The 23,759-nt window shown below is 50.3% G+C and overlaps 1 protein-coding gene across 1 annotated transcript in view; it reads left to right on the top strand.

Moving 5' to 3' along the window:
* The window catches only part of LOC133352504 (agrin-like), a 105,408-nt gene that overhangs the window by 55,161 nt on the left and 26,488 nt on the right, over positions 1–23,759 (top strand). Inside the window, 16 exon segments of the mRNA XM_061568186.1 lie at positions 718–925; positions 3,422–3,649; positions 5,780–5,983; positions 6,589–6,792; positions 7,294–7,445; positions 8,481–8,589; positions 9,699–9,788; positions 10,004–10,168; positions 12,235–12,378; positions 13,820–13,941; positions 14,997–15,102; positions 15,606–16,076; positions 16,267–16,386; positions 19,365–19,483; positions 20,212–20,317; positions 21,321–21,440. Coding sequence (XP_061424170.1) covers positions 718–925; positions 3,422–3,649; positions 5,780–5,983; positions 6,589–6,792; positions 7,294–7,445; positions 8,481–8,589; positions 9,699–9,788; positions 10,004–10,168; positions 12,235–12,378; positions 13,820–13,941; positions 14,997–15,102; positions 15,606–16,076; positions 16,267–16,386; positions 19,365–19,483; positions 20,212–20,317; positions 21,321–21,440 — 2,668 coding nt within the window.

Genomic DNA, 23,759 nt, shown 5'->3' on the forward strand with positions numbered 1-23,759 from the left:
GACAAATTATATTGTTGGATGAAACGTGCTTACGTATCATGACGTAAGCACGTTAGGGCGAGCCCTCCCGGAAGCCATAGAGAATGCATTGCAGCGCCCCCCGTTCGAAAAAAAACATCTTTGAATGTAAGTCTATGGGGCCACTCGGGGCGATTCTCAGCCGGAGTGAAATCGCCCAAAAAGAGGCGGTACTCCACAGAACGTGACATGACGCTGATTGGACTATATCCAGAGGCACAGTGACGGCTAGCGTGACTCTGTGGTTGAATGACGTTGGTGGTGCGTCGCCCAATCGCCCTAATGAAGAAACCGCCCCTGGACTGGAGGAATCCGTCTGAGCTATGAAGCTCTTTTTCACTGATGCCCAGTATAGAACGCAGCGAGGTGACCGCGGTGGGGAACACAGGTGGTGCATCTGCCGGTCGGTCAACTCGCGGCACCTGGGTCTGTCCCATGACTTCCTGCACCTAGGATGGCACATCAGTCAACCCACGGCACCTGGGCCTATCCCGAGAACTGCCAGCAGTGAGCCTTCAACACGTGACGTCCCCTGCCACTCGATGTGCTGTGGCTTCGATTGACAAAAATCAATTTCTGCTCTGGTCCATGGACTAATTTCTGTTCTGGCCCATGGACTAAACAGTGCATTTGTTGCCCCCCCCCCCATACCACACCCCTTGCCTCCCGCCGCCCCCCGCCGTGCCCCGCCGCACACAGATCCAGTGCAAGGAGAAGTGCCAGTTCAACGCGGAGTGCTCAGTGAGGAACGGTGTGGCGCGCTGCTCATGCGAGCGCCTCGTGTGCGAGGGCCGCTGGGCCCCGGTGTGCGCCGGCGAGCAGCGAACCTTCGCCAACGACTGCGAGAGGAAGAAGGCTGAGTGCCTCGAGCGGCAGAATCTCCCGACCATCGCCAAGGGGCCTTGCGGTACGCAGGGGGTGGGACGAGGGCGCGAGGGGCAGCAGTCTTGTCTGAGGGGTCGGGTGGGTGGGGGAAAGTGATTTAGACGGCGTGGGAAAACACAGGCAAGCAGGAAGGCAGCCTGAGCCGGCGACAACAATCGCCCAAGCTCTTTGGTCCCATATTGGGAGGTTTGGCTGTTGATGCTATAAATTTATACTGCACACGTGGGTGGAAACCGGAGTGCATGGAGGAAATTCCTGTAGGAGAGGAAATGGTGCAATGATCGTTACTCATTCCGTTTGGCGTTTGGCATTTGTTTAAAGTTTGTTCAATATTGACTGTCTTAGCTCCATTGAGTTTTGGCAAAGGCTGCAATTTCAATTATTTTTAAACCAAATACAGAACCATTAATGCATCATTGTCTCAAATCACTCCTCTTCAATCCGCATAATGGCCTCGTTCCTAGAACGTTATGTCTTTGTCGGTAGATTCAAGGTTAAGATGGACTGCCCTTTTCAACGGGGTCACACTGCAAAGGCAGGGCTGCCAGAGGATTTGGAGAAGACACGACTTAGGGTTTCCAGAATTTCAGATGAGGCCTCGTTGCTCAGAGGTCAGAGCGCCGAGCTTCCCAGTAAACACAAAACGTTGGCCCAACGGTTCCAACCACATGCCAACGTTGGACCAACGTTTGACCAACGTTGGTCCAACGTTGAACCACCAGTTCCAACCACATGCCAACGTTGGTCAAACGTTCTTCCAACGGTTCCAACCACATGCCTACGTTGGTCCAACGTCGAACCAACGGTTCCAATCACATGCCAAGGTTGTTCCAACGTTGAACCAACGGTTACAACCACATGCCAAGGTTGTTCCAACGTTAAACCAACGGTTACAACCACATGCCAAGGTTGTTCCAACGTTGAACCAACGGTTACAACCACATGCCAAGGTTGTTCCAACGTTGAACCAACGGTTCCAACCACATGCCAACGTTGGTCTAACGTTGAACCAATGTTAGCCCAACGGTTCCCATTAAGCCAGGCTGTCAAGTGTCTGCTTCAAAAAGATGCCTGAGGTAGTTGGGCAGAAAATGTCAGCCTCAATGAAGATTTTTATTTGATTAACATTTATCACAGTCGCGAAAAGTTGTGGCGTAAATGTTGAAATTTCCAAAGTAGACTACAGATTTTTTTTTGGATAACATTTTGCTGCTTGAAAACTAACCACCTCCGTTCTTGACCCTTTGTCATCATCGTCACCTCATCAACCAATCGCACCTCATCCATCACGTGATGCCACCATCTTTGTGTTGTTGTCATGGCGACCGATGCATGCCGTAACCACAGCAACCCTCGCTTGCCATGTCCCTTCGTCACATGGTCCGTTCGTGTTGCTTGCAAACGTTATTAACCCTTTTACTGATTTAAAAAAAACTAACTGTTTTTTTTCCTTGAGGTTTGTCTCTTTCCTTCTGGTTTTCCCTTCTAACCCTTGCCGTCTTGGAGAGTTCTGTGCCCGACAGGTAAAAACTATAATTATTGAAACTTTTACAAATATTTTATCCAAAAAAGAAAAGAAATACATGGTCAAAACAGTGTCAGCAAAGGGCAGTGCAGAAACATGCAGAGTTTCCCCCAGCACCTATGTTCCCTGCATTGACCGTCGTGGTGAAGTATGGTCAGACAGCCCTCCAAAGCCTGCACAGTGTGAGAAGGCCATCATCCTGCACTGGATGGACAGAATGGGGCTGTTCATGTGCAGAGTGAAAGTCGATCTTGCCACGTTATATATCCTGAGCCTCGGTGGTCTTGAGCCATTGGTGGAAGTTCCACATTCCTATGCCGAGGCCAGGTTTCGGTCATCCTCTTCCACGTAGAACCCGGGGGTATAGCGGTTCGTGCAGGGTAATCGATTGATGCCGGTTCTTAAGCGACGTGATACGGCGCGTCAAACTGTGTCTCTAAATTTCGACTTTTTTAATTCCTTTAAACTCTATTTTAATGAGTTTTCGTGGTTCCTGCAGCCACTAGATGCCGCTACATTTTACTGTAATGTTTTTTTTATATGATCGATTATTGCATTGTTTGCGTTCAATTGCAACCCTGAATCGTACTGATTATCTGAATTTTCTGGGGAGAAGAGATTGAATGGAAGGCACAACTGTATACTTGAAGATATATCAATGATTTGACTAACTTTTTGTTCGAATGCACTCACCCACATATTCATATACTGTACACGTGTGTATGTACACACACATGCACACATATATACACGTGCACACACACTTGTTTGAATACATCTACGCAACACACGCACTTATGCACACACCCATGAACACACTTAAACACATACGCACATTCAAGCATGCACACACACACTCAAACCTGTACGTACACAAACTCACGTACACTTATGCACGCACACCCATGAATACACTTAAACACATACGTACAATCAAACCCGTGTGTACACACACACACACGCACGTGTCCCCTCCGCCTCTCCTTCCCGTAGACGCGTCCACACCGAGTCCTTGCGCGGGCGCCGTGTGCAGCTTCGGCAGCTCGTGCACGGTGCGTGAGGGCACGGCGCTGTGCGAGTGCCCTGCGCCGTGCCCCGAGGTGCCCTACGACCCCGTGTGCGGCACGGACGGGCGCACCTACCCCAGCGCCTGCGCGCTCCACTCGGCCGCCTGCGAGCTGCGCGGCGGTGACGTGAGGGTTGCGAGACGTGGACCCTGCGGTGAGAGGGCCCACCACTGGCCACCAGCAGCCGTCACACCTCGTCACGCGCACGCCGTATGGCTAGCAGGCTGAACGGTTTGGGGGGGAAATATCCAATTGCGATTTTTTCTTGACGGATGTTGCGATTGCGATTTGCGAAGACATTTTTTTAAAGTCAAGCTTCAGTTCAATATTCGCTGCGTAATAGATTTAAAATGTGTGATGGAGCATTAGCACATGATACCATCAAAATTTTAACTGCTCTAGAAATTCTAATGCAAGGATGAAAACTTTAAATATGTGAACTGCTTCCAACATGTATTTATTAAAACTTTTAATTGAAATAGAACAATCAAACAGAACAATTGTTAAGTTACATATATAATGTTAAAGTAAGAAAAAAGAAAAAAATTTGATAAGAAAGTAATTGGATTTTTCAAATCGCAAAAAAATCGCAGCCTTTCCGATTTGCTAATCGCATTGTTTCCAATTGCGATTTCGATTTAAAATCAATTAATCGTTCAGCCTTACCGCATTCCCCGTCCGGTCTGCCCTGCTCACCCTGGCTACAATGAGGGCACAGAGCTCGAGGGTGCAGGCGGCGCGGGGATGGCGGGGATGGCGAGGCTTGACCCCCCCCCCTCCTCCCGGCCAAATCGATTGGGCAGCATTCGTTCAAACGCTGACGTCTGAACGAAAGCTGCCCAATCGAAAGCTGCCCAAGTGCCTGTCTGCGTGGACCGGGAGTGCGGCGGTTAGCTACGAACCCGGGGACCCGAGTAAGATTCGTTTTTTTTCCAGTTTCATGTATTAGGTATAACCCTGTGAGCCATGCGGCTCTTGACTCGGGTGCAACCGCAACGAAACAAAAACATGAACAAGAAACATCTTAAAGTGACTACACGCAACAGAAAAATCCTGGAAAAAACAGCAAAGTCTTCCAGAAAAAACACCGCATTTCAACGCCGCGTACAAAAATCCCAGTGGGATGCAAGTCACACAATTCTCGCTTACTGTGACGGATATCTGCACTGGGTACCTGAGTCTCCCCTCTATGTAGACTCAGCCTCAAATGAGTACTGTACCTGGTGAGATGTGTAAATAACACCACTTCGGAGACAAAGGCGGCCGGGCGTGGTGCTGGCCACCCACCCCCTCGTGTACCATGCCGGCCTTCATAGGTGCTCGCTAACAGCACTTGCCCCAACAGTTTGTTAGAGACTCAACTGGGGAAATGTGTCTTTGTATGCTCTCCACTGGGTAGATTCCACGGTTCTACAGTTTCCTCCGACAAGCCAACGTAACTGGCATTGGCCAAGCGTGCTGAAAAATAAACGAAAGCAAACTATTTTTTATATTGCCAGGTAATGCCCACTGAGCTATGTAGCTCGTTTTCAGAAGGGACCTGGCCACGGATTATAGCTCAACGAAGTTGCTTATCGTCACGTGGAAATGTATAGCAGCCAAACACTCTAAACGCGTGACGTTTATTCTAAATGTGGAGGGAAAAACCGGAGGACCCGGAGAAAAATCCACGCGACCACGGGGAAGCACACGCAAACTCCAAATATACAGGCGTCAGGGTCGGGTTCAAACCCACGACCTTCTATATACCAGGCGAGGGAGTTAACATCTGACCACTGCGGCACCCCCCCCCCCCCCCTGTCGCTTGGGACAACACGCAGCAGAAGCAACACGCCCAAACCCCAACTGTGAACATAGCTGGGCGGGACCCTCCTGAACAAGAGTCTCGTTGAGGCTCTCCCGGGTAAATAAGCAACTTAAGTAAATACAACTACTGCTAGAATTGCAGGTTCATCCGTTCCCCCCCCCCCTAGTGTGTGGTGTATCGGGCGCACTGGACGGTAAATCCACGTGCGTCTGTGTGTGGCGAGCGGTAGTGCAGCGGTTAGCACTACGAATCCGATTGCCACTCACGGCCACTAACAAGAGTTACGAATATTTGAACCGATCCTGGGCCACCCCGAGGTTGCCTCAAATGAGTACCTATGTGTAAACATTGCCACTGGGGAGACAAAGGCGGCCCGGCGTGGTGCCAGCCACCCACCCCCTCGTACGTCATAGGTGCTACTCGCTAACAGCGCTTGCCCCAACCGTCTGTTGAGGCTATCTTTGTGCGTGTGCGCAGGCCGGTGTGTGCCGGCATGCCGGTTGGGCTCCGTGTGCCAGGAGGGCCCGTCGGGACCGCGCTGCACCTGCGCCCGCGCCTGCACGCCCGTGCCGGCGCCCGTGTGCGGCACGGATGGCAACACGTACGGCAGCGAGTGCGAGCTGCGAGTGCGCGCGTGCGAGCAGCAGGTCGACATCTCCGTGGCCAGCGCCGGCACTTGCAGTGAGTCCCCGGCCGGCCACTCGTGCGGGCGACCACCATCGTTCGCGCGATTGTTTTGCTCGTTGACGAGCGCGTTCCATCTTTTAAGTCGTGGCTTGTTCGTTCGATCAGTCGTTCGTGGATATGTGCCACACGTGTGTGTGTGTGTACACGTGTGTGTGTGTGAGCGTGTATTCCGTGTGTATATTACAGGTGTGTGTTACAGGTGCTCGCTGACAGCACTTGCCCCAACAGTCTGATGAGGCTATACGGGAGATATTTATCTTTGTTATCAGAGTGGTAGTGCAGTGGTCAGCGCAATACGCTACGAACCCAGCGACCCGACATTATTTCATTTCCCCCTCATCACCTACAACAGTGACGATTATCTCAATCGGTCATGGGCCTCCCCTGTTCGGCTGCTCCTCAAACGAGCACCTAGTGCGATGTGCAAACATCGCCGCTGCGCAGACAAAGGGCGCCCGGTGCTTGCCGACCCACCACCTCGCAGGTGTGCCGGCCTTCACAGGCGGCCCGCCACTCGCTGACAGCACTCGCCCGACAGTCCGTTGACGGCTATCGTACAGCCGGCGGTTCTTTGTGTGTGCGCGTGCGTGTGTCACCAGAGCCCTGCGGCGCCGCGGGCGAGGTGTGCAAGCTGGGCCGGGTGTGCGTGAACGGGGCGTGCGCGTGCCCCGAGTGCGGCCCTCAGGGCTACTCCCCGGTGTGCGGCAGCGACGGCGTCTCCTACGGCAACCCCTGCGAGCTGCGCGCCGTCGCCTGCGCCACCGCCGTCTCCATCTCCGTCGCCAAATACGGGCCGTGCGACGGTAACACCGCCCCGCGCGCTACTCCGCTGTTCGCCCCTCCACCAACACCAGACCCCGAACCTTTCTCCGCCCACCGCGTACCCCCCGAACCGTCATCGACCCCTGCGTGACGTGAAACCACGGGCAGAAAATGTCCCAGCTGCGTTTTTTTTTTTTCCCGTGTAAGTAGCGTCCGTCGGTTTCGGGGCCCTTTGTGGTCGGGCCGCTGCTACGGCAGACGCGGTCGCTGCGACGTCGCCGGCGTGTTCGTTGGGGAGGGTTATTCCCGTGATTCCGAACATCACGTGGCATTAACGTCCCGTGGCTTTGGGTTGTAACTAACCCCTGAATATTACTTTTTTACACTTTTATTATTTCCGTATAAAGTCTACGAATGATGTTTCCCGCGCCGTCTCGTTTGGAATTCGCGGCTAGTCTGCCCCTTGCTCCTTATTTACGCACGAAGTGTCCATCTGTCTTTCTCCGCGTGTCCCTCTGCACGGCCGTCACCGCCGCCGGCAGACGAGGTGTGCGCCATGTCGGGCTCGGGCGACGGCTCCGGCGACGACTGCCAGGAGGTGCGGTGCCAGAAGTTCGGTGGGCAGTGGAGCAGCGACGATGAGGACGGCGTCTGCGTCTGCTCCCTCTTCTGTGGCCTCGTGCCCGACCGGCCGGTGAGCGGGCAAGATGGGCACGATCTCACCCACGTAGCCTTCAACGGGCCGTTTGGCGCAAGTGCCGTTAGCGAGTACAGTGGTACCTCGGTATACGTCGTTATTCTTCTTGGTTCTTTCGGTAAAGTCACGTAGAAGGGAAATAATAAAATTAAATGAACATAATACAATACAAATTCTCACGACGTTTCGGCCACAACACAAGCAGCCGTCTTCAGGTGAAGAAACAGAGCTGTCGGAAACGTCCCAATCACAGCTCTGTTTCTTCACCTGAGGACGGCTGTTTGTGTTGTGGCCGAAACGTCGTGAGAATTTTTATTTATTATGTTTTATTTTTATTATTTTATTATTTCCCTTCTACGGGACTTTACCGAAAGAACCAAGAAGATTAATCCCTGCAGTCACGAAAGCTTTAAATCGAAATATACGTCGTTAATTCGTTCCAGAAGGTATGACTTAAACCGAAAATAACGTCTACCAAACGAATTTTCCCATAACACATAAAGGGAAAGGAAATAATCCGTTCCAGAGTATAAGAAATGTATATTTTATCTGGCATATTATACATTAATGGGGTTGTATAAAATAATTTAGACACTACTTATTACTAAAATGCATACATAAATTAAAGAAATGCATACATAAATTGAAATGAAAATAAATGTAACGTCACTTTACCTTGCTGAGAGGAGTTGATAGCCTACGAGGATGGTGGTGAGGAATGGGAGGAGTCGTGAACGGGCATACACGGGCTATGCGGTGACTCATCCCGACCCATACAAGTTCTAGCAAGCGCGTCGTATCCCAAGCAAGACGTCGTATCCCAAGACATTTTTTTCTCGTCAAAACACGACGTATACCGAATTCGACGTATTCCAAAGCGGTTGTATGCCGAGGTACCACTCTAGAAGCACCTATTGATTTACACCGACAGACGGACATCTACGCACAGACACACCTAGATACAGACACAAAGACTTTTGTGAACCCCCTCTCCCTGCCGCCACCACCCCCCAAACCCCCGCTCGTCAACAGCTGTGCGGCTCCAACGGGCGGACGTACCGCAACGACTGCGAGAGAAAGAAGGCGGCGTGCGAGCTGATGCGCGACATTCACGTGGCCAAGAGCGGCCCGTGTGGGACGCGTGAGTGAGGCCTCTTGAGCTTACACCGGGGGGGAGGGGGGGATCGGAGGGAGGCAGCAAGGGGAGAGAGGGAGAGAGGAGAGGGAGTGAGGGGAGCGAGGGAGCAAGGCGAGGGAGGCAGCGAACGAGGGGAGGGTGCGAGGGAGATTGTGAGGAAGCGATCACTCCGCTGCATGGCGGCTCGTGCCGGCCGCGTGCGGTTGAGTTTATGCGCACGTGCGGTTTGACACACGTGTGTACTTTACACGCACGCAGGATTGTGATTATTCTGACACTCCTACTGCGCTCGTGTATTACCCCAGTAGCGACGGAGGGAGGTAAACGGAGAAGGGAATAGAAAGTTATATCATAATCAACGCGTGTGACGTCACTCCACGTCGACCAGCCCCCCTCATCAATAATCATGAACAGGTGACGTCCTCCAAATGGACACCTCCCCCACATTAATAATAATTAGTGGGTGATGTCACTCCACATGGGCGGGCGAGGCGCCTCCTCCCCACTCCTCAGCATCAACTTACAACCCTCACTACAAAGGCAGAACCCTCCGTAGCGTTATTGAGACATCAAAGTAAATGGACGTCATGATGAACAAGGGCTTATAACCTGTAAATGAAATAGGTCTGTGTCACCGCGGCCTCACAAATTGCACACCAATGGATGCAATGAATATCACGTCGCGGTCTGCTTTTCGCTTGCAACTTTCGGATTTACTACAATACACCTGTCCTTGGACGGCAAAAGGCGAGTTAAATATAACAATTACGCTCCTTTACCCAGGAAAGGCTCACCGAGTCTCAGGGAGGGTCCTGCCACGTTTCCGCAGTAGATGGGCAATATTACTAAACGTGATCCCAATTTTCAGGTAATTTTTCAGCATTGCGTGATGTAAAGCTTAGACGTTTGTCTATTTTACACGCGTGTTCAGTTTGCACATTTACGTACGCTGCACTCCTGAAGATGCCCACAGAAGTGCGTGGCTAAAGCTTGGTGAGAAAAAAAACTCAACAAATGCTCGAAAAACGGACACCCAAAACCATGGACCGGTTGCACGTGGATTAACGAGCGGGCTGTGAACTCGCTTGCGTGTTCGTTGTTTTGTCTTGCAGAAAGGCCGAGGCCTTGCAAGGAGACGCTGCACGGATGCTGCCCCGACAACTCCACTGCCGCCCTGGGCATTGGTTACGGCGGCTGTCCCGGTAACACCTAGCGTTCCCTCCCAACCGCGTCGGCAAAAACAACAACAGCAAACGCCAAATCTCACTGCCATTGTTACGTTAATTCCTACACAAGTGATTGCTGTACCATAATGAAGACAGACGCAACGATGGAAATACGTATGTTAATGTGAATGAAGGTCACCGTGAACCATTCTCTGTTCACTGCTTGATCGTTGTGTGCCGCCCCTCGTAAGGGATATGTGGCTGCAACAGGATTGGCTCCCTGGGCGCGACCTGCGACCCCGGAAGTGGTCAGTGCGTGTGCCGGCCTGGGGTCGGCGGGGTCAAGTGTGACCGCTGCCTCCCCGGTTTCTGGAATTTCCGGGGGATGGTGTCGGAGCAGCATGCCGGATGCACGCGTGAGTCACGCAGAGCCTAGCCCGGGCCCGAACATATCCCTAATCCCCCCTGCTCTAAAACCTATAGCAACCGAAAGCCTAAACCCGAGCAATGTTTCTATAGAACTGCTTTTTCGTGTTTAGTTTGTTGTCCTTCCCCCGCACCTCCGACTAGCACGATCGACCACGTATGGTGCGAAAGAAGTTCAATATAAGTCTGTTCTCTTATAACGCGGTAGTTGCGTCCCTGAAGAACGCCGCGTTATGGAAAAATCACGTAATATATGAACCTTATGGCGGTACCCCGGGGTACCATAGTACCCCAGCTCTCGCATAATGTCCGTGATGCAGTCATTTTGAGTCTGTTGATGGTCGGCGATGTGGCAATCGACTCATCTCGACGAGCTTCCACGATGCACTATTCAAAGTTGAAATTCTCCTGTACAACTGTTAAATGATGGGTGCTTCATCGGCCAGGGAGCTAAGCCAGAACCACTGGGATATAGGTTTTAATCTAGGTTACAGCCACTTGTAATTTAACTGGGTTCTCAAGTGCATTTTATGGTCTAAGCCCAGTCACCAATTAATATATGTGTAGTGGGTTCAACTGAGACGTAATCTTCAACTCGGAGGCAGCGTATTTTATTCTTAAACACAGCAGGACAACTTAACACAACGACCTAGGGTGGTGACCACCCCTGGCTATCTCCGTAACAACTGCTAACGCGGGCCGGGGCTAACAGCATCCTGCCCGTACCACGTGCTTGAAGACTCGCGAACCGTAGAATGTAGACGAAGGGTTTCTTCCCTGGGATGGACAGCCAAGATCCCACTCGGGATTCGGCTTAAATTCTCTCCAGCGTGGCCGGCTCCACCACTGGCCACACCTCCCTTCCAAAACCTTCACGAAGAACCTCGGTTCCATCACGTGCCCCTCACAGCCCCCTCCTCGGAGGCCCCTCTGTTGCCTTAAATGGTCACGTGTTCATCCGGGTCAACTAGACTTTCATGGCCTTATACGACCTTCCCTTCGGGTCGGCACACACCCTGCCCGCCAGGGCCGGTACTGCACCCACAGCATGGTGACATCTGTGAAGTCACTGCATATGTATTAAAAATTGCAGGTAAAATGTTCAATTTCATTTGGCTGATTAGCTGATCTGTCATGGGAAAAATCTCATGGCTGCACACACACCCGTACACAAAACACATTAATTTGGTTTTCACTTACTTTGGCTATATTCCAGCATTGAAAGCTTAAACAGTGGTTTGACTTTCATGGAAAAAAACTCATTGCAGGGTGCATGGGAGAGTTCGACCACGAGTTTGTGAGACATCCTGCATAAAACAATAATAACAATTCTACTTTGAGACTTCCAAATGACTTCTTCGTCTCATCATTTGGCACTACAACCTTGAAATAAATTGGACGGAAGAAAAGATCCATTGTTTTTCCGTTTCACACGCACAGTTTATGGCAAACAGGCAGCGAGCCTCACTCATCTTTCATAGGGCATTTAGCGACACTCTTGCAACACGGTAGCCCACAGTACACCCGAACAAAATCGCTATCCTCAGGGGTATAACGATTCACTCTACTCCCCCACCCTCCACTCCCCGAAAAAATAGTGTCCCAGAAATCAAATATTAAATTGCCTCGGCCATTTAGTATTATTTGGTACCATGGGGTACCGCTTTAAGGATCATATAATATAGGGCAAAGTACAGTCCGCGATAGCACGTGAGATGCATATGCAGGCCGAACAAAGACTGAGGCGCGTGGGTAGCATCTCGAAGCATCCAGCAGCATCCCGCCTTGTGCGATGCTACGCCAGGGCAGCCGTGAAACCGCTTATTCCTACTCGCGCAATATAGTTCTGTTCACGTTGTATGCAATTCGCATTCGCATTATCAAAAGTGCATTCCCCCCACCCCTTAATACATTCAACGCGTTGTGAAAACCACACGCGGCGTTATAGGCGAGCAGACTGCACATACATACAACAACCCGAACAACAACCCAAATCCGTGCGATAACCCTACACCCTACGACAATAACCATGTGACCCTAACCTGCTCGTGAGCAGCGTGCGGCTGCAGTGCGGCCGGCTCGGTTGAGGACGCTTGCCATCAGACCACGGGGCAGTGCTCGTGCCGGGATGGAGTCTTCGGCGTCAAGTGCGACGTGTGCCCAAAGGGACGGACGCTGGGGCCCTCCGGCTGCTCGCAAGGTAATACCGGGGCGCGGCACGGGGGACCAAATGTCTGTACGTACGTTGAACTTCTTTGTGTGTGTATGTATGTTGAACTTCTTTGTGTATATGAATGTTGAACTTCTTTGTGTGTGTTCAACTTCTTTGTGTGTGTATGTATGTTGAACTTCTTTGTGTATATGAATGTTGAACTTCTTTGTGTGTGTTGAACTTCTTTGTGTGTGTATGTACGTTGAACTTCTTTGTGTGTGTATGTATGTTTAATGTCTTTACGTGTGTGTATGTATGTTGCACTTCTTTGTGTGTGTATGTATGTTTAATGTCTTTACGTGTGTGTATGTATGTTGCACTTCTTTGTGTGTGTATGTATGTTGCACTTCTTTGTGTGTGTATGTATGTTGCACTTCTTTGTGTGTGTATGTATGTTGCACTTCTTTGTGTGTATGGATGTTGACATTATGGATGATATTGGTCGCGAAAGCCTACGTGTTAAACTGCTTGAGAGTGTCGGAATCGTGCGTCCGAAACTGTGGACGTGCCAAATTATCCCAGCTGGTAATTTTTTCGCCTTGCTTGTACTTCCTCGTTTGTATTGCTCTCCGTTTCTATCTCTCTCGCGTGGGTTTGGTTGTAGTTCATGCCAGTCGCTTGAACATAACGTTGGCACGTCGTTTACATCTCTCTGGCACACGCCATAAATGATCGATCCTTACACGCACGATGCCTTTGCATGTATCTCGCGCGTAAGAATGAGGTTTTAAATTCGCCAAGTATGCCTGAAATCTGCGTGCTAGAGCGTGGAATTAATCAAGAGCCGGCCTGCCTTATTTTGGGCATTCGGGCGACACGCTTGCCTCACAGCAATAAGTTACCGGGTTCGATTCGGCACTCGAGCGCCTCACTGTGTATGGTTTGTATGTTCTCTCCCTGCTCTGTTTAAGTTTCCTCTGACTTCTACGGTATCCTTCCACAGCTAAAAACACCACACAGTGTAACTGGATATCGGCCAAACATGGCAATGCTGAAAAATAACGCCGTGAATTACTCGCTTGGGATCGCACACAACGGCAACGTCACCCCCTGTTGCAAAAACTTGGCAGAGCCCTCCTTAAAGAGAGTCTTGAGACTCAGTGATGCTTTCCTGGGTAAACAATCGTGATAACAACACAATAATAATTATTACATTCTATTCATCCATCTCTTTTCCTTCCTTCTTGTTTCTCTGTCACTCCTTGACCACGGCCGCAGGCTACCGATGCTGACCATATGTGGCGGGTCGCTCTTACAGGTCGTGCTTCCATTTGTCGCTGCCGTTGACAAAATACAACAACGGTGAATCACATCAAATAGCACGGTTGGCTACGTACGGTGCAAAGGAAGTTCAACATATGTACGTGCGTAAACCAGTCGGCCCACAACGCAGTGCGTGCGGCGTCGCGTGCCCCCCTTCCTCTGACAGACGCGGCGCCGTGGTCGTGCAGCGGCGTGACGTGCCGCTATGGCGCCATCTGCGTCGACGGGGGACGGACGCCAACGTGCCAATGTCCCACCGACTGCAACCTCTTCCTCACCGCGCGCCAGGTACGAGACGGCCAAGTATGAGTTTGGTGGGGGGGGGAGGGGTGCGGGGGTGGTCCGGGGGGGAGGGTCATGGGAGAGGTGAGTCTGGGGAGCTAAGCCACGAGGGTTGAGTCCGTGTGACTGTGCCGACAAAGTTCATTCCGCGGGAGCACCTCGCGATGTCGGCTTGTGGAGAACGATTCTACGGTGCTGGGAGTTGAGTCTCTGTTACATTGCTTACCCAGTTTGTGGTAAGTTCTGGCGTGGAACTTCTTTTACACCATACGTAGCCAACCGTGCCAATCGGAGGTGAGGGGGAAGGATGGCAAAATAAAACAGATCCAAAGAAATGAGTTTTCAATCTAGATTTTTCTTTTTTAAGTTTGTTGCTCTCTTCAGTTTACACATTTTCCTCCTGCGATGTCCAGTAACTGCCGCTGCTGCCGACGGTCCTGGGCTGTGGTTGTCCTCGTAACAGAGCCGCGTAGCTCGATGACGCCTCACTAACTAAAGTAACAACGTGACGGTTCGGTGAAGGGGGGAGGGGGTGTGCCACGGCGGTTCGGTGGTCAGCGCACCGCACTTGCAGTGCAGAGGCTGCCGGTTCGATCTCCCGGCGCGACAGTTCAAACAACGCTTCAAGTCTCTTAAACCCTCACGTCCACCCAGCGGCAGAAAAACGAGTTCACCACAGCCGGCCGGCGGGTCACACGCGGTGGCGTAAAGTGTGGACACTCCAATCTCTTCCGAGGCGCCTGACGAGCGCGGACTAGTAGGCCCCAAATACCATTCCAGAGCTCCCTCCGGCAGCGGAGAGGCAACTATAGGCTGTAGGTTCGAGGTTGTAGGGCCCGAATCTGACGGTTGAGTTTGTGGATGGAGTGTGGAGGTTGAAGTGAGGGGTTGAAGCCCCGGTTACAAGGGGCATGGATTGGTGAGTGAACAGTTAACGGGCAAAGTTAATGGCATCTGAGTCTGGGGACAAACTCAACCCTCGCGTGGGGTTGAGCCAGAAGATGGGGTGGCCAAATCGACCGTCGGGCACCGAATGTTGCGGTGGGTTTTTCGGTGGGCAGGTGTGCGGATCGGACGCGGTGACCTACGCCAACCGGTGTCAGCTGCGCCTGATCGCGTGCCGGCTCGGCAAGGACGTCTCGGTTGAGCACGACGGGCCGTGTGCCGGTGAAGCCTTTGCACAACAACAACAAACATAACAAACAACAAGAACTGCAACACAAACACATCAATGCACAACAACACAAACATATGAACAAACATAGCAACACAACAACTGGAACACAAACATATGAACAAACAACAACACACACATATCAACACAACAACTACAACACAAACATATCAAAACAAAAACAAACATACCAACAAACAACACGCTGCTGGAAAAGAGCTATATAGCTCAGTGGGCCTTATCTGGTAAAATAAAATGAAGAGTGTATTGTTTAGTTTATGCATGCAGCGCCTTTCTGCCACAAATCTGCCACTAAACGCACAATTAACACATAAACACTCGATGTAAAATTTGAAAATGCAAATGAATGACAAAAAATATATATATACTTACACGTTGCAGTGAACGTCGACTGAAATTGACTATCGGTTAGATGTTGCCGAAAAATCTCGCGTAAGAAAAGTTTGTAATCGTTGTCGTCATCGTTATTGTTCAGTGCCGCCCCCTCCGTTCAAGATCAAGCTGTCCTCGCTGCAGCCCATCATGCCGCGTGCGAGACCACCCACGGTGGCAGTCCCTCCGCCCACGGGCCTCCTCGAGAAACTGCCGTGGTTTCCAGCGAAACCCGCGCCGGCGGTGATGCCGCCGGCGAGACCCCCGCCGGTCCCGCCGCCCGCCGCGGTGAAACCGCCACCCGGGGTGGTGCTGCGAAAGGGGACCGTCGAGGCGACAACGAGGAAAACCACGGCCGCCGTCGGCGTCGCCGTGGCTACACCGACAGCGAAGGCGGCGGTGACGAAGGCAAAACTGACGACGACCACGGAGGACTGGTTTTTTGACCCGTGGCAGGTGGAGGCCGGTTCGGGGGTCATGGGCATTCCGCTGCCACTGCCGCCCTTCGCGGGCCTCACTGACGAGGAGCAGAGCGGAGACGGCTCAGACAACGAGGGCAGCGGCGACTTTCACGGTGCGTGTCTGTGTAAATACGTTCTATGATGCGTGTTTATGTAAATGCGTTCTACGATGACAACGGTATAGGTTGTCGTCGTCGTCGTTGTTGCTGCATGCTTGTCCCTCCATATCTCGTAAATGTATTACAGGTTAATTTAATTTCTTACTTTATTAAATTACCGTGGATTTGCCATTGTTTTTTTCAGGCATGCAGGCAGAAGAGCAGATAGCCCCTGAGCTTAAGTCCAGCTGTGAGAACACCAAACATGGCTGCTGCCCGGATGGAAGGACCCTGGCCGTCTATGCCAACAAAACCGGCTGCCCACGTGCGTATTGCCCCGGTGACCCCACCACACGATGGTGCAAAACATGGACTGGGCCCAACTGAAGCCTCTTACACTCCCACTCTGCCGAACAGTCTACCAGTGAACACGCCAACTTTGGGCCAACGTTCCGTGTTTACTGGGTTGCGTTTGAGTGGGGAGATGGTTTCAGTGACGAATGACTTATTTTCTTGTGGTTGGACGGGGACACGGCAGAGACGCTGCATTGATTGTACAAATCAGGCACATTCCAGGTGATTTAGCGATAAGCTCATCTATTTAACCCTGCTATAAATGTGTAAAGGAGTCCCTGGGAGGCATCCATTTCAACAAAGGTAAGTCTTTATTTTCAGAGAGTCGGTACAGCTCCGTTGAACCCAGCCGAGTTGCAATCCGCCTTGGTCACCTTCTTTCAGTCTTGTCCCAGCCTCCTGCCCCAAACTGAGTTTGTGCTCCCTCTTATATACCCTCCTTGGGCCCCGTCCCCAATCAGACCGTCCCCATGTAGACCGACCACATGCTCTTAATTAAGTCAACGTGTACGTTCCCCGATATTTCCCCTTGCAGTTTCCTACACCTACGCGTCAACATGTGCACCGACCATATCTCCGATATACAGTCCCCTACAAATGTATTAAAGTCAACCCTCCTTCATTTTGTGTCCAAGTCACTGGAATAAATTTGGGTGGGGGGGAAGAAAAAATAGATGTACATCTTTTTAACAATTAAAAAAATATATGTTTTTTTTTATATTACACTTTTAACACACTCTATTAAGTCTTTCCCACAAACTAAGCATACAGATGGCAAAAGGTAAAGGTCTTTATTTGTTTCAAGTTGCCATAAGTGTTTCAAATTCCATATCGTATACATATCCATTCATCTTCTCATCGGGTACCGTGGCATTTTCCATCCATTTATCGCCATTTTCCCATAATACACCTTGTTTGTATACCACTACCACCATCATCAGTGTTTTCTGACCATACGCTTCAAATCAACATCTTTTCCCGCTACTAACCAATAACAACCACAATACTCTAAGTGTCTGTCTTTTCTTACAGCAGAATCCTTTAATTTCTCTCGACATTTATCAAAACAAAAACCCTAAACCGAGTCCAGAGTTGGTTTATTATTGCTCTTAGGCATGGCCAAGTCGTCCCCACAGTGACCAGGGAAAGTTGGTCCACATGCAACCCCTAACCCAGTAGACATGCAATGTTTGGTGTGGTTGGAACCGTTCGACCAACGTGGGGCCAACATCAGCATGTGGTTGGAACCGTTGGACCAACGTTGGGCCATCGTTGCCATGTGTTTAGAACCATGGGGCCAAAGTTTGGCCAATGTTGGCATGTGGTTGGAATCGATGGACCAACGTTGGGCCAACTTTCACATGTGGTTGGAACCGTCGGGCCAACAATGGCCCAACGTTCCATGTATACATGGAAAGCACAAGGTAGGCTAGGCAATGTAACGACCAGAGTTAATTGTCTCATTGTCCTGCTGCTGTCAAACATAATGTGGCCACAATGTTGACTCTCTTGAGTTGGTGGCCAAAGACAAGGTCGTGTGCATGAATACAACGCGGTCCGGCGATGTCGTGTCACCTGCGAGGCATGATGGAAGGAGCAAGCCTGAGGCGGTCACAACCGTGCCAGTTTGCCACCTAGGAATCTCGTTTCTCAGTCGTCGCGCTTTTGAACTCAACTTCATGTGCAAATCTGAGAATGGCTGTTTTTTGACTGTAAAGGCACCCACCCCACCCCACGGACTTGACCACTGGCTCTTTGCGTACCGCATTCGGCAAACCCCGACGGCGGTCGTCAGTTGGGCCGAACGCTTGCCGATGGGACGCGGGGCAATCAAAATCGCTCAATTCTATTGTTCCAGGCCCGGTTTTTCGAATGACTAATAATGGCCGCTCGAATAAATGGCCGCACGAATAAATGGGCACTCGAATCAATGGTTGCTCGAATCAATGGCTGCTCGAATAAATATAGATTTTTTTTACTTTACAAGAGCCCGGTACAGAGCGCGAAAAATAAAAATGGAAGGGGCACAGAAACATTCCGTGGGCTGAAGCTCGAAACGCAGTGCTCACGGGGGGATGGAGGAAATGGAGAGAAATGGGCTCGCCATCCCACTCACGTAGGGACTGCAAGCGGTAGCATGGACTTTTTATGAGGGGAATGGAAGGCGAGGGAAAAGGAGCAAAGGTGAGGGGGAAAAGGGTGGGTGGAGGGTACAAACACAAGGTCTCCCAAATAAAGTAACCTAAACTCGCCAAGTGAACCTATCATCGAAATGAATCCCGCAGAGCGGTGATTACCACACGTCTATCCTAAGGGTGACACCATGAACGTCCATCCACTCCCCCCAACAAAATTGTCGATTCATATGCGTGCAACTTGATGCGTGTGTTGCGAGCGTGATAATCGATGGATCGGTTACAATCGTTACAGGCCCACCGTATTTATGCGCAGGTAAGATAAGTGTCGGGTCCAGAACGAGCATTGTTAATGAGCCACGCAGCAGGTTTAGCCATAGCATATGCGAAGCGCAGTCTTGTCTTAGTTCGGGTTTATTTAGCAAGATGCGTATGAAGCAATTTGTCAGAACGAAGTGCTTTTTGTGTTCAAACGAATAACAAATGTCCTTTTTTCCTTTCCTTCTGCAGCACAATGTACCCTTACATGCCTTGCGTTTTGATAAGACAGATATAAACACTCACTTGAACGATGCTCAACTGCCAATTGCTCGCGTTACGAGGCAGATTGAGTGTGATAAAAATAACACTCCGTTTCAAAGAAAATATATATCTCGTACAGCAAAAACAGCAAAGAAATTTCAGCGATTCTAACAATAACGAAATACAATAAACCCACACGTCTGCGTGGGTTGCTGTCTCCCCCCGTATCTCATCTCGTCCCATGTTGCCTCGTCCCCTCCCCCATCCCCCCCTCCGGGTACGCCACGAGCAGCCACGCGAGTCTTCGCCGGGGTTATGATCCTGGACGCTCCGCTCGCCGCCAACATGCCGGCCTTCACGCAGGAGACGAGCGAGCAGCTTGCTGAGCTGCGCGCCTCCACCGAGACCACCGTGCGTTTGGGGGGGGCTCGCACGCAGGGGGGGCACACACGGGGGCACACGTGGGGGCACAAAGGGGCATGCGGTGGCACACGGCGTGCATCATGCCAAAACTGTCGGCAGTTCTTGAACAAGTGTATTGTGGCCCTCTTGTTTTAGGCCACCGTCCACAGCCGCCCCATGCACCCCCTCTCCGCCCCATGCGCCACCTCCCCGCCCCATGCACCACCTCCTCGCCCCATGCACCCTCTTCCTGCCCCATGCGCCACCTCCCCGCCCCATGCACCCCCTTCCTGCCCCATGCGCCACCTCCCCGCCCCATGCACCCCCTTCCTGCCCCATGCACCACTTCCCCACCCCATGCACCCCCTCCCCGCCCCGCCTTGCGCCCTTCCCCCGTGCAATCCCCACCCTCAGACTGGGTTTTTGCGTGCCCCGTCCCGCCATCCCCTGCCACGTGCTCACCAGCGTGCCTTCTGATTGGCTGCAACCCACGCGTTATACTTTTGGTAACTTGTGGTCCATTTGCGGAAGAGTGCGGAACATTGCAGCGGATTTGCGGTTAGTTTGCTGTATTCACAGTAAATCTGCGGTATTTTGAGGTAATTTTGCGGTAATTAGTAGAACCGGCTTCAGGGACACGGAGCGAAAGTCGTATATGTTTTGGACATTTAACCTTTGCCCTGCTACCTTTAAACCAATCTGATGTATTGCCCTTCCCATCACTCCCGACCACACAGCTGTACAACCTCTTAGCATCATCCGATGTCAAGGACGATTTCAAGACCATGCAGGTGAAGCTCATTGAAGACAGCCACATCACTTTGGAGATGCACTTTGACCCTCGTGAGTATGCCACTGACCTCGACCCGAGTCACTGTCGTCGGCCGTTGTCTCTCTGCTGCCATTGGATGGCCTCCCCACGCCATGACCATCTTCTCATCATTCCACTGCAGTGCCCCGCAGTGGCGAGTTGTTAACTACCTCGCTTGGTATACAGGAGGTCGTGGGTTTGATCCGTTGTCATCGGCCATTGTCTCTCCACTCCTGCACGACGGCCTCCCGACACCGTGATCGCCGTGATCATCCCCTCAAGTGACCATCCCCTCATCTCACCACAGTGGGGCACCGTAGTGGCGAGATGTTAACTACCTTGCCTGGTATACAGGAGTTCGTGGGTTCGATCCCATGAACTCGTGTATACCAGGCGAGGTAGTTAACGGGCCGTGCCAGTCGCCCTTGCCTGTATATTTTGATTTTGCATGTCTCTCTCCCCGTGGTCGCGTGGATTTTTGTCTGGTTTATTCCCTCCACATTTAGAATCAACACATGTTTAGAGTATTTGGCTGCAATACATTTCCGTGTGATAAGCCACTTCATTGAGCTATCCTTTACGGTTGGGGTCGCTACAGAAAAATAGCTACATAGCTCAGTGGGCCTTACCTGGTAAAATAAAAAAAATTGCTTCCAAAATAGTTCAAGTGTCCTGCGATCCCGTAATCCAGTGTTCTTAACAAATTTTGAGAGGCGGGGGGGGGGGGGGGGGCACTTTCACCGATAAGACATCAATGTGAGTGAGGGCCGCCACGCATTTGAAACCATTGGGAGTTTGACAGCACGACAACGACGATGATGACGGTGGGCTATTAAAGGCCACCAGTAGCTTTGCCAGTGGGCCCGCCCGGCCTTGCGATGATGAAGAACACCGCCGTAGTCCATCTCACCCCCCTTCCACCTGGTGCACAAGCTCCGGCTCTAAAGCGGCGAGGGCGCTCCTCCCGCACGAGCCGTGCCAGTCGCCCTCGCCGTTTTTTTGATGACCCTCGCTCTGCCGCTCCCGTCTCTCTAGAAACTCGGTTCTCCCCGCGGGACGTCGAGAGAGCGCTCGTCAAGCAGCTGATATCGTCGAGGAGAAGGCCGATCAACGTGAAGCGGCCAGAGGAAAAAAACATCAAGATTGTGGATTACGGTACGTGGAGGTAGAGAGGAAAGGGTTTTGAGATTGGGGGGGTTTTGTTTAATGTGTAGCAGCGGATGGTGGGTCCCGTTTCGTAGTGGTAGTTTGAACATCTTAACACCTGTTTTATTGCCAGAAAGGGTAAACCCTGTTCTTCTTACATTTTGGTTCTTTCGGTAAAGTCACGTTGGTGAAAATAAAATAAAAATAACTAAATCACAACATTTTTTATTTTAATTTTATTTTCACCTTGCAGTCATGAAAACTTCAAACCTGTTAATCTTTTTCATTCTTTGATCCTGGCAAAAAAAATCCCATGATATAACTGCTCACCCTAAGCTTTTAATGCTCTGATACGTGTGGCATTGTCTTTGTGCAGTTCGCCTTTCGGCGTTCTCCGGTCTGACACTTGTGAGACTAGGCCATAAAGAAGGTTGTCTCTGGTGTAGGCCAATCAGTTTCAAAGACAATGCATACATTATCAGAGCCATGTTTTTTTGCATGTTCACCACAAGTATTGTGTTTAAAGCTTTCGTGACTGCAGGAATTACTCTTTGGTTCTTTCGGTAAAGTAACGTAGAAAGAAATTAAATTAAATAATAGGATACGACGTTTCGATTGCAACACAAGCAACCATCATCAGGTACAAATGAATGAGAAAACAAACCTAGTAAACTTGGAAATATAACGCAATACAACACAGAGAGTCGGCCAACAAAACAGTCAACACCCCACCTGGTTGATTACGTTCTTCCAAAGATTGCTAAATTTGAGAGAGAGACAAAACATAGACACGGAGACACACAGACAGATACACAAGTAGAGAGAGACTCACACGGAGACAAACAGAGAGACACTGGACTTTTACACAAACAAGTACGGAGCGTTGTGTGGAATTACTGCCCATAGCGGCCGGAGGAGAGAAGCACGGTATAAAGAAAATTTAGTAAAATTAGAAGTGTAACGCAATGCAAAACAGAGAATCGGTTAGCACACAGTTAACACATAACCTGGTTGATTACGTTCTTCCGAAATTAGTGTGAAACAAACAAGCAAGGCAAACCCTCCCCGTAGAGGTGGTTCAAACTAGATTCAAAGCTTTCGTGACTGCAGGAATTATTCTTTGTAATCAACCAGGTGGGGTGTTGACTGTTTTGTTGGCCCACTCTCTGTGTTGTATTGCATTATATTTCCCAGTTGACTATGTTTGTTTTCTCATTCATTTGAACCTGATGATGGTTGCTTGTGTTGCAATCGAAACGTCGTATCCTATTATTATTTAATTTTAATTTCTTTCTACGTGACTTTACCGAAAGAACCAAAGAGTCATTATTGTGTTTGGTTAATTCAGCACTTGATTCCTTGCTAAAGGTATTGCCAGAAACGGTAAAACCTATTCTTATTTTTCATCGTGGCAAGCCAGTCGTCGCCCCAACTACATTGAACGAGAGATCCGTAGTACTGCGCTGAGGCACAGGAGCAACGACAAAACGAAGGCAAAATAAAATATAAAAAAGCTTTTTTTTTTAAACGCTTTCATGAAATGTACTGTCCGAGCTGCCCCTTCCCCTGCCCCCTTCCCCCATCGCCCCTCCCCTCCTTCCACTTCTCCCGCCCCTGGGCGTGGCTCCCCGAGGCTTGCCGTGACGTAAGGGACCACGTGGTGATTTACAGGCAACGTCAGTTGAGCGTTGACAATTAGAGCCGTTAAAAATATTGTTAAAAATATTTATTTTTAATGATATAATATAGTATTGTCATCAGTATGACATAGCTATACGAAATTTGTAGTCGATACGACATTGGGAATACGGTTGAAATAGAGTTACAAGATTTTTGGATACGACAACACATACAGTAAGTTAAATAAAAGCGTGTAAAAAGTTTAAAAATATTTTTGGATTTTTAATGATAGAATATCGTGTTGTCATCAATATGACATACCTATACGAAGTTTTCAGTCGATAGCACATTGGGAAGTGTCTACAACCTTGAGTTACAAGATTTCTTTTTTGAGGATACAACAGACGAAGTGAGTTAAATAAAATCGTGTAATAAAAATAAAAACGTCGACGTTGCAGAGAACGCGCAGTTAACAGGGGCCGGTGTTGAATGGTCGCAGATGAAACGCACGTGAATTTGTTTCAAAAGACGGTGCAAATATATATGAGGGCAAGAGGCGGCGTAAAACATTGGGTACGTGTGCAAGTAAGCTCGAAATGTTGATCGAAGAGTGACATAAACACACGCGGGCTGAAATGAATCAGACAATTACAGATTTAACTCCTCATTTGTGAGCACAGAAGTGAAGCACAAATGATGTAAATGTCA

This window comes from Lethenteron reissneri, chromosome 40 (assembly GCF_015708825.2).
Source record: "Lethenteron reissneri isolate LAM-NWPU_2019-01 chromosome 40, ASM1570882v1, whole genome shotgun sequence".
NCBI classification, from domain to species: Eukaryota; Metazoa; Chordata; class Hyperoartia; order Petromyzontiformes; family Petromyzontidae; genus Lethenteron; species Lethenteron reissneri.